Genomic DNA, 16,505 nt, shown 5'->3' with positions numbered 1-16,505 from the left:
TTAAAGAATCACGTCGAACATTCTATGCTTATACCATTAATCTCCGCAACTATTTGACGGATTTGGTTGAAATTTGGTACAGATATAGTTTAGGACATAGATATATTTTTATTTCAAAAATCAAAAAATAAAAATAAAAATAAAATAAAAATAAAAAATAAAATAAAAATAAAATAAAAATAAAATAAAAATAAAATAAAAATAAAATAAAAATAAAATAAAAATAAAATAAAAATAAAATAAAAATAAAATAAAAGTAAAATAAAAGTAAAATAAAAATAAAATAAAAATAAAATAAAAATAAAATAAAAATAAAATAAAAATAAAATAAAAATAAAATAAAAATAAAATAAAAATAAAATAAAAATAAAATAAAAATAAAATAAAAATAAAATAAAAATAAAATAAAAATAAAATAAAAATAAAAATAAAATAAAATAAAATAAAAATAAAATAAAATAAAATAAAATAAAATAAAATAAAATAAAAATAACAATAAAATAAAAATAAAATAAAAATAAAATAAAAATAAAATAAAATAAAAAAATAAAATAAAAATAAAATAAAAATAAAATAAAAATAAAAATAAAAAAAAATTAAATAAAAAATAAATTTATTCCGGACATACAGCGCCATCTATTGTTCAATTTCGTACTTATAGTACGGAATTGAACAATGTCGGGCTGTTCCTATACTCCGTAGATAGATGGCGTTGATCGCGCAATGGTGTAATTACAATTGTTCAGTTCATGTTATTGTTTTAATTCATTGGAAATTTGTTTTTACAAAATAGTAAAAAGCAATGAAAAATATAACATAATACAACTTTTAGTACAAAGAAAACGCTCTAACGGAGTATAGATAATTCTATGTCGATCGTTACACGACTTCGGTTCATGTTATTGTTTTAATTCATCGAAAAAAGTTAACAAATAGTAAAAAGGTATGAAAAAAATTATATCAATATAATTAAACTTTTAGTACAAAGAAAATGCCCGAACGGAGTATAAATAAATAATCCAAGTTGTCTTTATCCTCGATAGATGGCGTTGGGATCGAAATAGATTGCGCTATGGTTTTGTTACAATTATTTGGTTGGGTATCGGCCGAGCGCTTCGGTACTATTGTAGAAAATGTGTATTATCAGTCGTATGATTATTTGTCTGTAGTGGTCCTGCTGTTTCGTATATTCTAAATTGGTTTCGTTGTATTTGTCAATTAATAAGTTTATTTGTTGGGTTTTCCTGGTTTTCTGGTTAAACTTTTTAACGTAGGTTTAGTTTGATATCGATTATTAGTAGTTACTGTAGTTAGTTTTTTTAATAAAATTGTAAGTCTAATTTATAAATTAATTAGATTAGATTTAAGTCGTTTCTTTTAAATTATTTAGTTTAAGCTTGGTTATTATAGCATAAAGGATAGGTTCTAATATAATTTCTTTTTTAATTGTTATAAATTCGTAATTCGTAGCTTTCTTTAGTTTTAAGTTAGTTTTCATCTTAAGTTCGGAAAGATTATAATATTTCTTTAGTTAAAGTCCGTTTTTAAACTATTTTTTCAATGCCCTAAGTGAGTATACATCTATTAAAATCAAACGCAGAGCTCATTATGTTGATTTTTGAAGAGTTCCCTGGAATATCTTCCACATCTCATTTTTGAAAAGATCCCGCGAGATCGGGAACTATGTGGTTAAAACCAAAAATTTGCCGGAAGTCACTATTCCACGCGAACGAAGTCGCGGGCAAAAGCTAGTAAGAAATAAAAGTGAAACATCATATCACGTTACAATAAAATTAAATAAGACGGAACCTTCCAGAATCATTCACAAAATTAAATAATTATACTTACAAGAGATATTACATAATTCATTTATTTACTTATTAGCTAAACTTAAGGAACATCAACCCCGAGACAATGTTATCAGAATAAAAAATAATAATAAAAACAGAAAATGGCAACACTGATACTTTGAGGCTCTGTTGTAATCTTGTAACCTGAAATCTGAAAACATTACACTAATTAGCAAAGGAACAAGTTACTTTTGATTTTTTTTAAAACATGTACGAAATAATTATGAATATATTTTGTTTTTCATTAAAACATTTTCCACGTGAAATTGACAAAAAGATTCAATAATTGTCTGCGTGTAATTTTAATTAATTCACATTATTTTGAGCGTTAATATTAATTTGTTTATGTCAAAATGTTTTAAGGTAAATATATTATTTTTTTATACATTGAAAAGCAGAAATTATGTGTTCCATATATTGTAAGCAGTAATCACAGTAAAACGGAATGGGTCGAACTATTCAAAACACCATTTATCATAGTACTAGTGAAGAATCCTTTGTTCTTAAATCGAGCATAACCACGAACTAAATTCTATAGACGGTTAAGGTTTTCGATTTTCATATTCTCGGTACTATTATGGAATCTGGAATTATGCCCATATATGAATAAAATAGAGTAATAAAAACGATGAAAACTGAGTCTATTATAAATGCAAATCTGTCTGTCATTTCGGAAAACAATAGGTGGCAATGTTTATATCAAAATTCATTTCACACATTTTTTTAATCGGGAAATCTCATCAACTGTGTAGTAGCTACTTTAAGCCACTCACTCGCTCGACCTATCAATTTGACAGACATGAACAATATTAATACTCTTTAACATTAAATAAATATGCAAGTCACATTTACTCTGCGGTTCACATGTAAGCAGAAAAGCCATTAGCTTTAATGTGACAATAATTATTTAAATCAAGATATTTTAAACTGTAAACACAGGCTGCGAGTTGGGTGTAATTGCCTGATATTAAATCCTAATAGCTGTTGACCGATAGTTAATACGTACCTTGAGTGCCGAAGGGCGTGCTTTCTGATGATTTATCAGCTACGATGTTTAACCTTTGGACAACTGTCAAAACATTCACGTTATTATACGTTTCTTTCTTGTAAATCTTTTTTAAATTGGAATTTGTTTGGTGTCTAAAATATTGACATCACACCAACAGCCTGTAAGTGGCCACTGCTGACCAAAGGCCTCTTCTCACATGGAGAAGGTTTGAGCATTAATCACCACGCTTGCTCAATGTGGGTTGGCAAAAATATTCACTACAATAAATATTTAAGAAACACAGTACCGTAATGAATAAGAGTTGTGAGTATGTGCTTTACTAAAGTGAGATATAATATGTAGCTTTGTAGTGACGTCATCTATCGTCCACTTACCATTTTTGTTTTCCATCGGTGGAAGAGGCATAGCTGTTGAAAGGAAAAAGGCTTACATAAATATGATTCTTTTCACACATACTTATGTTTGATAGTTGAAGCTAATAAAATACTTACGATACAATTTAATAGTGCCCTCGGTGTCTCCGAGGGAATTTTTCGAGACACATTTGTAGGTCCCATAATCGGAACTAGTGACTCTTCGTATCGCGAGCTTCAGCACTGATCGATATGATCCATCTATCTTGTGGGGCTCCAGACCTCCCCCTGTACACGAAAATGTATTTAACATATTACACCAGTACAATACTTCGCTATATTGAATATTTAGATAAATTGTTTACGTACGTTAAATACTTTTTGGGAACTTGAAGGAAAAAATTAGGACTTCCCAAAAAGTATCTTTATTTTTTATAGTATTACAACAATAGCTTTCTTTGTTCTATCCCGTTTTTTCTATCACCAATTTGGAAAGATTCAGTGTACCTAATTCAGTCCAATCCAGACATTTGATGAAAGTCATATTCATTAAATCATTTTACTTATTTTATTACCACTACAAAAGTTAGTACCTTCAATATTAAACTTTAAAAAAATATTGTTACAGTTTAATCTCCATTGGACCAGGAAACACGTTGCCGGTAAAAATGATCGCCTTTGTAACTTTTACGCAACGAAATGTTATGAAATACTGACATCACGTACTCGAACCACGTTCAACTTTTGACATTTTATTTTATGTACTGTATCATGCTCAATTTACTTTTAATGAAAAATATATTTTGTAGTTATAATTATATTGTTAACTTGACAGTGAATATCAATCGATGTCGTGACCTTTATATCACGGTAGGAATGTTTCAACCTCACAATTCTATAGACAGAACATTCCAGAATGACCACAGAATTGTATGGACACTGATTTGTATTGTTTCTTGAGTTTACGTTGGCGTCATTTATGTAAACCCAATTATTTAGAACATTTGACAATCTTTTAAGATATACAAATATATAATTAAGTACCTATCTCAAAACCAAACGCAAGACTTCAAAACCACTATGAAATCTAAATCAATTTATTTTTGCCATAAAAAGATTTGCATTTATTTAAAAAACCTTTTTTTTCCTATTATCACAAGTAAATAATTTGTATAATTATGGTACAGTGAAATGAAATGAATTTATTTTCTACAATAGGCTACAAAAGAGCACTTTTACTCGTCAAAAAATATTGTATAACAAAAAAAAAATCTAGATGAGGTCGGAATTTTCTAATAGACTACTCTGAGAAGAAATGCCGATACAAACTCAGAGGTCATTGTCTCTTTAAAGTCCACACAAATCAAATAAAAATGTGAGTGAACAGTCTTAATACAGTTTCAATTAAAAAACCAAATCAGAGTTTCTCAACCTGTCCAAACTGTGTCAAGAAGGTGTAGGGTAACCAATATCGCTCCCTCGAATAGTTTGCGGTATCCATTGAATCCTGCGTTTGTAGTTACAACGGACTTGTGTGCAACTCGATACTTGTTCGTTTGTCCGCACAATTCGAGCAACGATCTTAGAGTATTCCAGCAGCTTTGATATTTAAAGCTGGCCCCTAAGCGGATGATATGCAAGCACCAAACATTATTAAGATTTCATCAGTGCGGGTTAAACTCCTAAGGGATTACCATACTTTGACAAACACAGACTTGTAGATCATGTTGATACTTGATATAATTATGTAATGAATTTTGTGATTTGGTAGGTAATCTATCTGTGTTGTTATGTTATCGTTGCAGTATACTGTTTTTGGGCAATTATTTATATTAATGCCTATTTATTTATTCCAATAAAGTAATAATGATACATGAGGCGAACTTACTGCCGTATAGCATTCTCTACCAGTCAACCTTAGGGTTCAAAGAGAAAGTCTGCCATTATTATAACTCGTTTTAAACGCAAAGGATTGACTTATTCTCTCTTTCACCAATCAAAATTTCAAATGGTATTACTAAAACTATTCCTATTTTAATTGTGGGAGAGCCATACTTCGGCACGAATGGGCGGCTCGGCAGAAGTAATACCACGGCCTCACAGAAAACTGACGGGAAATAACGATTGCGTTGTGTGAGTGAGGTTACCGGAGGCCCAATTACCCCTCTTCTCAATCTTCCCAATTCTCGATTTTCCAACAAACCTTAAATTCTTAGCCCCCAAAAGGCCGGCAACGTACTTATAACGCCTCTGGTGATTCAAGTGTCCATGGGCGGCGGCGATTGCTTACCATCAGGTAAACCGTGTGCTCCTTTACCGGCTTATACCATAAAAAACTATTCGTTACCTAACGTATAACAATATTTATGTAAACCAAAACTCATGACCTACAAAGACGGATCATTTTAAAAATTTCGTCGGAATGCTAAGCCTTCGCATTACTTTAGTAATGTTGGAGAAAAAGAGAAAGAATAATTTCACAGAAATAATTCCATTATATGTAAAATACAGCCGTATACGTGGCTCAGTGTAGTACTTCTTGCCAAAGTAGAAATATTTATGGTCCATCTTTTTTAATAAAATACCGTATTTGGAGGCACAGCCGTCAATTTCGGGAATTACTTTTAGGAGTCTAGAATTGAAGTAATGCTTATCGTAACTTGACGGGTATTAATATTAGTTTATATGATTTACTACATAGAGGTGTAATACAGCATTTTACTTGAAGCTGCGTCTGTAACTATCAACGTCATATCGTGTAAACTTAACGATACTCGCAGAAGAAAGCGAACGCGTGAGTAGAATACATAAAATCCTAAACATAAAAGTCTTTAATAATATCAGACATGTCTAGCGTACACTGCTGACCTAGGAAATAAGCGCAGTGCGCTGAATCGATGTGAATCTAAACTGGAAATTCCTCTTAGTTTTAAAACAATCGCTGGGTAGCAACCTCCCCTAAGTTGTAGGGACAGCACGAACATGAACTTCAGTTCTGAACTAAGACCTTTGAAGATAAGCCAAGTGAAAATGCAATATGTTAATTCTGTTGCATATATCTTGCTAAATATAGGAGCTGAATAAACAGTGTAGGGTTGTGTATAAGAGTAAGAATGTTTCGCACATTTGGGTGCGGATCTTGTTGCAGTCACGCGATGTTGTGAAGTGAATACGGTGCAGGTCAACGGATACACTGCGCGTGTCACCTGAGAGTTTGCAAGGTTACACTAATTTGTCTTAAAACACTTCAGTGCTTGTGCGATCCATCTGTCTAGCACTAGCCTTTTCTTTACAACATATAGTGCAAGTTCTTTAACACACTCACTTAACTAAATGTTTTAAGTGAATTGAATATTTTACGTGGAGTATCTACACTCCACAGGAAATCAAACATGTCAACAGATGATAGAATCGAATATCAATTTTGTTAAGTAAGTTAAGTACTATTGTTTACTTCATACAACATTGACATCCAATAATTAAACAAACGTTATTTATAAATCATTAGCCTGTCACCACAAAAATTAATTAAAAAATAAATCCTAACACATTCGTCTGAATTTTGACTTCATATCACAGACAACCATATTTCGAGTAAAAGCAAGAGATAAACCGATGATATTACAAACTGTCGTGATGTCCTAAAAAGTTTCAGTCAACAAAATTCCGAAATTAATTAGTTTCCATTTTCCAACAGAATATTTGCTCGTCTACTCTACTAATTACATATCTTAGTTTACCTGAAAGCTCGGATGGCCAAAAGCGTATGAAGTCGGCATGTAATTGAGCTATTTTAGGCCTTGGATAAATCTCAAACCAAATGTCATTTTTGAAAAGTTCAATTTTAGTATCAAAGAGCCGAATTAATGGGCATCCCTAACAAAAATTGACGTGTATCGAGTATCAAAATCTCTCCGGCATTGTGTCGAAGGATCACGCAGAGATTCTTTATTGTTTTCAAACAACCAATTTATCAGGCCGAAAATATTTATCTTTTATTTTGGGCGTGTAAATATAGAACAACTAGTGAGATACGTATTTCTAGAAAAGTAATTATTACGTAACAGTGATTTACAACTTCTGAGGATTTGAGACCAAATTGTGGAACAATATATTTGGATATTTAGTAGGTAAGTAGGTGATAACGTAATTCTTTTCAAACGAAAGAAAATAATGGTAGCTTCTGAATTCTTAAATAAAGGTTTCTTATGTAAAACAAAATTAAATATTACGATAAATTACTTAGAACAATCTGACATAAGATCTATTCAAACAATCGTGTCTCAACCCTATCAGTATCGGTATAGATTTTAAATTCAATTTTACGAAGTGGACAGCCGCTGTCAATTGGCACCGTGTGAACTTTCGACTGCTTCTATATGGTGTTTTATGTTCTTACTAGTATTTGTTGATAGGGACAATCATTACATGTTAACGAAATTCTAACTAAAGGGCTGTTTGTTGGTTTAAATGCACAATTGAGTTGTTACTTGAGAATCACACATCCACAAATTGTTGTATCGGGTCTGGGTACCACGTGCATGTGAAATTGTATGTTTATAAATGCACCCACGACACAGAAGAAAATCCCAGGGAGAGGCAACGGTTTAAAAAAATCTGAGGTGCCTACGTTATGATTTGGTGGAGATTTCTAATTTGTTTGGAAATATAAAATAGCCTACGGATATTCTTCTTGTCTAACAATATAATAGAAATAAGGTGGGTCCGATTATTTTATTTTTTAGTTTACCCTTGTTGAGTAAGCTTACGCTTAAGCCGATATTTCCACAAATAAACATCAACACACAAACTTACTCAAAATAACTCGTAATCTACCAGCCCGCAAAACACAAAATTATAGTTTTAAATTCGTTGAAATAACAACATGATGTGATTTGTATTTCTGACGTCTGTTTTCCCAAGATAACAAACACAATCACATAATTTCAAACAAACTATATACCGCAACAGAAAAAGTAAAACACACACATAAACAAAAATAATAAACTAAAGCATTATCTCATAATGAAAATGTAAAAGTAATGAACGCGTGAGTGTAAACAAAGGATTTGTTAATTTTATGCCAACAATGGGAACAAACTGAGGTACGTAAAAGCTGGAACACATTATTTTAGGTATAAACACTAAGTTAATGTCCACATTTTAAAGGACTATATCTGGACAAGGATTCCTTTTAATTGGGCGCTAAATGAGTCGTAGAAATATGTATGTATGTATAATCGGGTGCGAAAGTATGCGGCCTAACTGCCTAAGCCCAATGCGGGTGAAGATACATTAGGACGATTCTCGTGAGCTTTTATAGATCTACGGATTATTAAGATAATAAAACCTTTTATATATGAAATGTTAGTTCAGTGGAAGTTATTTTTGAATGTTAGTTTTTGTTGTTTACAAAAGGTCTATTTTGAGGCTAATTCATATCAGTAGTAAGGTTTTTAGTGTGCTTTATACCCGTATCGAAAGAAGACATGTGTTTTATAGTTCATAGTAACAATTCTACCCACGAACATTTTGAGTTAAACTGCTAATACATACGAATATTCAACTAATAGGTACAGTTTCTTATACAATAAATAAACGTATAAAATCTATATATTCTTACCAACTGGGACGATCTCGCCGTTATCTCTGCTCCAATAGCTGACGGGTTTGGGATACGCTTCGGTCTCGCATTCCAGGACTAGCTCGGTGCCTAGGGCTGCCCCAACCAACTGGTTCCTTATTGTTATTACTGGGGGGACTGGGGGAATAGAAATATAAATAATTATTGACAAAATTAATGATACTATGTATTTAAGTACTAAATAGGTAACTATATAATTATATAGTGGTTTTTTTTAATTAGACGCCTTATATGGAATTGAATTTTCTATCTGATTAAATTGATAAGATAGGATACAGTAGGCCAGTACAGATAGGTTTTGAAACAAAAGAAATTTATAGTAGAATGAAACCTATTGGAAATGGAAGAGAATATGCTAAAAATGGAAAAAAATAAAAATTCCACTCCATCCGAGTTCGGGAAGTGGGGGGGAGGGAGGTTTTAAGAGGAAAAATCGGTTTATCGCAATTTTCGGCGAAACTACAAGTCCTATAAAAAAAGTTAAACGGCAAAGTTGTAGGTAATAAAAAGATCTACAACTTTTGTATTTACACTTTTTTTGTATTACCTCAAAATTTTGTGAAAAATTCAAAAAACTACGATTTCGGTTTTTTATTGTTATCTTCGACAAAAATATTTATTTATTAACGAAATTTTGTAAAAACGTGCCTTTACATGTACCAAATACATTGTATTTTTTTGGAATTGAAAAATTAAACTTTTTACCAATTATTAATTAAATACCGAAAAATTATCCTAATTTTCAATCGAAAATTCACGCGTCAAAATATCAGATTTTTTATAAAGTTCGGTGGGCTTTTTGTTCGTTGAAATCTCTACTTTTCGATAGTGTAAAAAAAAATAAACGTTACTATGGAAAATGTTCTGAAAAAACAGGTGATAGTGAACGGTGGCTGGAGATCGTCGCGCGATTCCCGACGCCCGGAGTGTCTCTGGAGGAGCGAGCGAGACTGGAATGACGTCTCCTCCTTCTGCGAAGCAGTCATGCTAGCAAAGAAGGAGGCGGGGCACGTGAGGGAACGAACCTCCTCCCCCCCAGCCTTCGCGAGAGATACTCCGGGCGTCGGGGATCGCGCAAAGTACTCTGGCCTTCGTAAGTACGGGTCTGTAGACGGCGAGCAAGGGTAGCTTCCGCCCGAACAGAACTAGACCCGTACATGCCGCGCGTCGCGTTCCGCGCGCGCCTCAAAGAGCCATCAGATTACCTCAGATGGTGTCTAGTATGGCTGATGCCTGATCCGGATCTGCGGACTACCTAGCGGGTTTACCGGGGCTCCAGCTCGAAAAGCAGGACTAGGAACAGGGTAGTTTTTAGTCAGTAAGAGTCTGACACTCTCTGTCGCCTCACCTAAGGCGAGAGAGGTCATTGGATTGGATTGGGTGATTTTGCCACCTTAAAAAATAAAAAAGGTTTATAAATTATCTTCAAATAAGAATATATAAGTATCTACGTATTTAATTAAAACAAAATTGTACATTTTTCTTATAACATTGTAGATGTCTTATCAAATATAAACATTATTAACTTATTTGATTGTTAATCATAGTAGAATGTTTTAATCTATATATTTTTTTTAATTGTCAATGTACCATTAAATCTTACGCTACATAAGTTAATTGTAATAAATAGCTCAAAATTGTGCATAATGATGAAAAACAAATTTTTTGATTCGAGTTTTTTTAGTTTATTGCGTTTTTTCAGAACATTTTCCATAGTAACGTTTATTTTTTTTTACACTATCGAAAAGTAGAGATTTCAACGAACAAAAAGCCCACCGAACTTTATAAAAAATCTGATATTTTGACGCGTGAATTTTCGATTGAAAATTAGGATAATTTTTCGGTATTTAATCAATAATTGGTAAAAAAATTAATTTTTCAATTCCAAAAAAATACAATGTATTTGGTACATATAAAGGCACGTTTTCACAAAATTTCGTTAAAAAATAAATATTTTTGTCGAAGATAACAATAAAAAACCGAAATCGTAGTTTTTTAAATTTTTTACAAAATTTTGAGGTAATACAAAAAAAGTGTAAATACAAAAGTTGTAGATCTTTTTATTACCTACAACTTTGCCGTTGAACTTTTTTTTATAGGACTTGTAGTTTCGCCGAAAATTGCGATAAACCGATTTTTCCTCTTAAAACCTCCCTCCCCCCACTTCCCGAACTCGGATGGAGTGGAATTTTTATTTTTTTCCATTTTTAGCATATTCTCTTCCATTTCCAATAGGTTTCATTCTACTATAAATTTCTTTTACTTTTTACCTTTATTAGAGGTATCTGCACTGGCCTACAGGTGTATTCGAGCCACATGATTCCCGAGTTAGGCATTTTCTGGGATTATCGATTTTATTTTACACTAGCTTCCGCCCGCGACTCCGTCCGCGTGGATGTCGGTCTTCGCGTGGATGTTTTATTTCTCCATTTTGAGTAACTCTGACATTGACATTTTATAAATAGGTATCTATTGGACCCAAATATGGCGAGGCCCATAATAATTAAGGAGATCCCTCTATTGAGCTACTGCTGTTGAGCTCGCGTTCTGTAGTATAAAATTGAAAAATTAAGTTTTTTTTATATATTTTTCCAGGATAAAAAATATCCTATTTTATACCCAGGATAATAAGGTATAATTATACCAAGTTTATACCAAGCCTGATCATACAGACAGATAAAAAAAAATCACATATTTGCTAACTTTCGCTTAATCCCGAAAATATCGAAAATACCGGATTACTAAAAATACCGGTTTTGCTTAAATGATCCGGTATTGCGACCCCTACATTCAGTATTCACGCACATATTTAATTAGGGATGAATGAGAGTGTAATATACGTAAGAGTAGACAAATATAATCAGAAAGCTCCGAACTGCTAAGCTATCGGGAGTTACACGTGTTATTGTGAGTCAACCATAAGAGATAGACTTTTGCTGTCGTGGAATATTTTTTAAACAATTTTAAGGAGAATATTTCCGTGATACATTATTTCTGTGTAGCTTTAACCATTAAGGCTGCACACGCGACGGAAGCTTAAAAAATGGAGTAAGTTCTCCAATTTCCCAACATTTCCCTCCACTGCTCTGCTCCTATTGATCGTAGCGTGATGAAATGTATACTATAACCTGCCCAGGAGTATGAAGAACAATTGTACCAAGTTTCATTGAAATCTGTCGAGTGGTTTTTATTTCTATAAAGAACATACAGACAGACAGACAGACAGACAGACAGACAGACAAAAAAATTTCTGATTGCATTTTTGGCGTCAGTATCGATCACTAATCACCCGCTGATAGTTATTTTGGAAATATATTTCATGTACAGAATTGACCTCTCTACAGATTTATTATAAGTATAGAAGAAGATAATTTATTTCTTATTTTTATTTTTTGATTTTTGAAATAAAAATATATCTATGTCCTTTCTAAGGTTCTAAACTATATCTGTACCAAATTTCAACCAAATCTGTCAAATAGTTGCGGAGATTAATGGTATAAGCATAGAATGTTCGACGTGATTCTTTAATTTGACATAACTTTTTTATTTATGAACCGATTGACATGAAACAAACACTAAATGTAAATTTAAGCATCCCACAATATATTCGTGAAAACCGCATCCAACTCGGATCAGCCGTTTCTGAGATTAGCGCGCACAGACGAACAGACAAACAGACAAACAGACAAACAGACAAACAGACAAAAAAAAGTTAATTACATTTTTGGGTTCGACATCGACATAACAATAACCCCTGCTATTTTTTTTATTTTTATTTTCAATGTACAGACAGCACTTTTCTACGATTTTATTATATGTATAGATAGTAGAACTGAATCTTGTTTTTTTTTACTTTAATTGGGGAAATCATCCATTGATTTCTTCCGCCTTAAGTGAGGCGAAAGGGAGTCAGACTATTACTGACTAAAAACTATCCCGTTCCTACTCCTGTTCTTCGAACCGGAGCCTCGGCAACCCGTTAAGTCTTCCGCGAAGTAGGGCTGAGTCTGGAGTTGTATTGTGTACCAAGCGTTTCTTCGTCGAACTTATAACTTGTTATCGGTAGTAAATATTAACATTCTATATAATGTACAATTAGTTGATTACATGAACTACTAACTAATTAATAGGCAGATAAATAATTATATCATTCAACAATTCTATACCCAAAGATAATTACTACAAGAACGCTAATAATAGGGTAACAGACCTTGTAATTAGTATTCTAGAATCGGACTAACTCATTCGGATTTAAATCTTATTACATCTTAACAAGGCTTCAGTTAGTTTAATATTAAATCTATATTTCTGACACAATATTATATTTGTTTAACATTAATTAACCATATATAATTACCTACCACATACATCCATCTGCAACTTTATAAAATAATTTTGCTCCTGTATTTTTTCTTCGCATATCAGGTATCATGCAAATTACCCTGCTAGTTTTCTTAATTGAAACATATTTTTTAAATAAATTAAAGAACTAGTTTCTCCGGGAATAAAGTGAAAATATATACTAATACTATTAAATAACATCAATATATTATGATGATTTTATCCATTTGCGGATATCGTCAATCTACCTAGCTGAAGGTTAATCTAGACTGTTTGCTAACAAGGTAAGTATTATATACTTAAACCATATTTTTTAATCCGTGATCATGGCGCTTGCAACAGTGCCGTAATATCGGAAACTCATCAAAATGTAGTCCTAAGTTCTAATAATTAAACCATATTGATTATACGTATACTTAAACCATATTGATTTGATTTGTTTTTTTTTTGTATTTATTAAACAGTTTTATTTAGCTTGACCTGTTTGTTTGGTTGGGTCAAGTTTGATAATTGGGATTTCTCCCCTTTTTTTAATGGCAGATCAATTTCTTATTCTTGATGACCCACACTACACTACACTACACATTATAACCGATTAAAACAAAAAAAAAATATTTTTATGTATTACTTGCTTTGAATTCTCGAAGTGTAAACTACCAGAATAATCATGTACAAATATTACGTATCCAAGTCTTGTGTCATATTTATTCATGTTTTATAGTTGATATTCAAAAACCACACCTGTATTCAGTAATGTTTTCGTACGTAACATTTTAGTAAAATACGTCATAATATCGGAAAAATACGGTTCGTTGTAAATATTTAAATAGACCTAAATGGAAAATTACAAGCATATCTATTTTTCCGGAAAGATGATGTTTATTTTCGTTATTGATAGCGTTATCGGGTTAATATAAGCCGTAACTTGAACCGGTATTATTTTTGAGACTAAGCAATGTTAGAAAATAATTGAATACAGGCGCTTATTTCACTTTTTAATAATTAACTTTCTTTTAATATATTATTAAACTTCCTTATAATATTTCAAAATATTGAATCGAAACACAATATCAGACACCGGTTATTATCTACTTATTCTAACTAACATTGAAAAACGCAATACTACTACTTTTCTCTACTCGGGAATTCCGCCCTTGCGTTCGTGTACTTACTTTTCCATCCTTACAAAAGAAGGATAAACGAATACAGAGAAACTTCCATTGATACTTACATTGCACTGTAAGCATTATCCTTTTGCTAACAGTGGGTGGTACTCCGTTCGAAGCGATGCATAAGTAAGCACCCGCGTGTTGTCTGGTCACTCTTGTTATATTCAGCTCCGGGCCCTCAAATGACGTTACTGCAACAATAATATTGCGTTAAAGAACTGTTATATTATGAACAAAAACATAGGTATTAAAACTAGAAATTGGGTCTCAATTTTATAATTTTAGTGTAAAATTATGACCACATTTCTTTTTCATTACTATTTTAGTAGATATATAGCTAAACTTTCCAAAAATGTATTGAATTGAATAGATCAAAATAATGTCCTCAGATTTGTGGATAGCAGATTGCCCAGTTATTCACAAAACCGAGAAAATAAAAGTCGATGACCCAAAGCAATAGTACCCAAAGCAATAGTACACAAGGTATGAAAAATAATGGTGTTGTTACTCAAATCACAACGTATCTAGGTTTGTAAGTATTTTATGTGGAAAGTTATATGTTGATAGATATGTCCTGTAACGTCATATTTGTTTAGTCGCTAGCAGAACTAGTCATATTATATATTTTAATGACATCAGTGCAACAAATGTGTATTATGCTTTTACTAGTGGTTTCGTCTGCATGATTTTCGCGTGAAAAATTACAAAATCTGTTTGCAATGATCTCCACGCATAGCGGGCAAGTGGGGAACTGCAGTCTGCAATATACCCACGTGAAGATTACGGTCGCTGTTATGTTAACTGCACTGATACCACTCTTGTCTTCACATAAAATATCTCCGTCATCAAAATCTAGTAGCAACCTCTAAAATGCACTATACTGTTATTAGAAACCGCTTCAAACGATGTTAGTACTATCGTAGTTTAATACAAATTACTAAGTACAAACCAAGTTAAACTATGTACAACAGATGCAAAGTAAACTGTGCACTGTTCGTATTATGTAAGACATGCACTGAACATTGGTGCAACGATACATGATCGGCGAACATTGTGTATGTTCAATTAAATTGTAGTAGGTAAAGTGCTATGTTCAAAATTGGTGGTTGTGCTATATTTGTACTACTATTAAAATACATAGTAGGAACGTAAAGTTTATGATTCAGAGTTCGTCTTTAATATTTTCTGTGTATATGAAAATATAAGTTACAATACATTTTTAATATGTAGTTATAGACTATAAAATATCTGAGTAAATTGTATCTTAAATTTAACGGCTTTTGATACACAATGCGAGTATACAAATATAGTTACTTTGGGAAAATTGTTTGTAATCATGAGTACAATCACGTGTTTAAATATCCTTCACTAATTACCAGTCACCCTATATAGAAATGTGCTTTATACCTGTCACTTACATGAGACTAATATCCACTGTACTTTGTTCTTCGAAGAAACAGCTTAACGTACAATATAATACAACGTCCATTGCCGTTTAAGTACAAACAGTATTTACCTTGCATTCCGTCTGAGATGGTAATAGGTTTGGAATGTTCTCTTCGCCAAGTAATTTGTGGATGCGGTGATCCCGTGGCAGCACATGTTAAATTTATCGAGGCGCCTTCCCGTACCGTCTGGTCTGTGCTCGTGCCTCGATCGAGAATGTCTGGCGGTACTGATGGACAGACAACGTAAAATATTATGGATTAGTAGTTCAATTACCATTTCTATGCATTTAATCCATAAAGAATTTACATATACATAAGAAAGAAACAATCATCTATATTCAACATTGAAAATTCTAATAAGATAAAGAATGCTTTAATTCTAAACAAATGTACTTAATCTCATGTAAATAAGGTCTGTTTTCATAACCATGCAATTATAATAATCAATTTTTTCATACAATGTTTTAAATAAACAAAATTTTAGAGAGAACAAATTTCAATTTCAGATTTGCTCTAAATAATTGTACGCAGTATAGTACAAAGCGTATTGTTTCTTAGATCAACTACTATATTTAGAACAGCTTCTGTCTGTAAAGTTTTCTTACAAAATGTATTGAATTTCTGTATAACAAGACTGTAACATAAACCTTGATGAATAGAACGTGGAAGGAAGATACAATTTATAACTTGT

At 32.1% G+C, this 16,505-nt stretch overlaps 1 protein-coding gene across 1 annotated transcript in view; it reads right to left on the bottom strand.

Moving 5' to 3' along the window:
* Positions 1-1,854: 1,854 nt before the first annotated feature.
* LOC118268602 (neurotrimin) overlaps positions 1,855-16,505 on the bottom strand; it is a 30,061-nt gene continuing 15,410 nt past the window's right edge. Inside the window, exons 4-10 of the mRNA XM_035583145.2 lie at positions 15,883-16,041; positions 14,429-14,557; positions 8,836-8,973; positions 3,351-3,500; positions 3,234-3,266; positions 2,857-2,919; positions 1,855-2,001 (exon numbers count right to left, since the gene is read on the bottom strand). Of these exons, the coding sequence (XP_035439038.1) occupies positions 1,901-2,001; positions 2,857-2,919; positions 3,234-3,266; positions 3,351-3,500; positions 8,836-8,973; positions 14,429-14,557; positions 15,883-16,041 (773 nt within the window). The 3' untranslated portion in view covers positions 1,855-1,900. The remainder of the gene's footprint in view (positions 2,002-2,856; positions 2,920-3,233; positions 3,267-3,350; positions 3,501-8,835; positions 8,974-14,428; positions 14,558-15,882; positions 16,042-16,505) is intronic.

Source organism: Spodoptera frugiperda, chromosome 29 (genome assembly GCF_023101765.2).
Source record: "Spodoptera frugiperda isolate SF20-4 chromosome 29, AGI-APGP_CSIRO_Sfru_2.0, whole genome shotgun sequence".
NCBI lineage: Eukaryota > Metazoa > Arthropoda > Insecta > Lepidoptera > Noctuidae > Spodoptera > Spodoptera frugiperda.
Note: the sequence above shows the minus strand (reverse complement) of the source record. Positions and strands in the feature narration are given on the sequence as shown.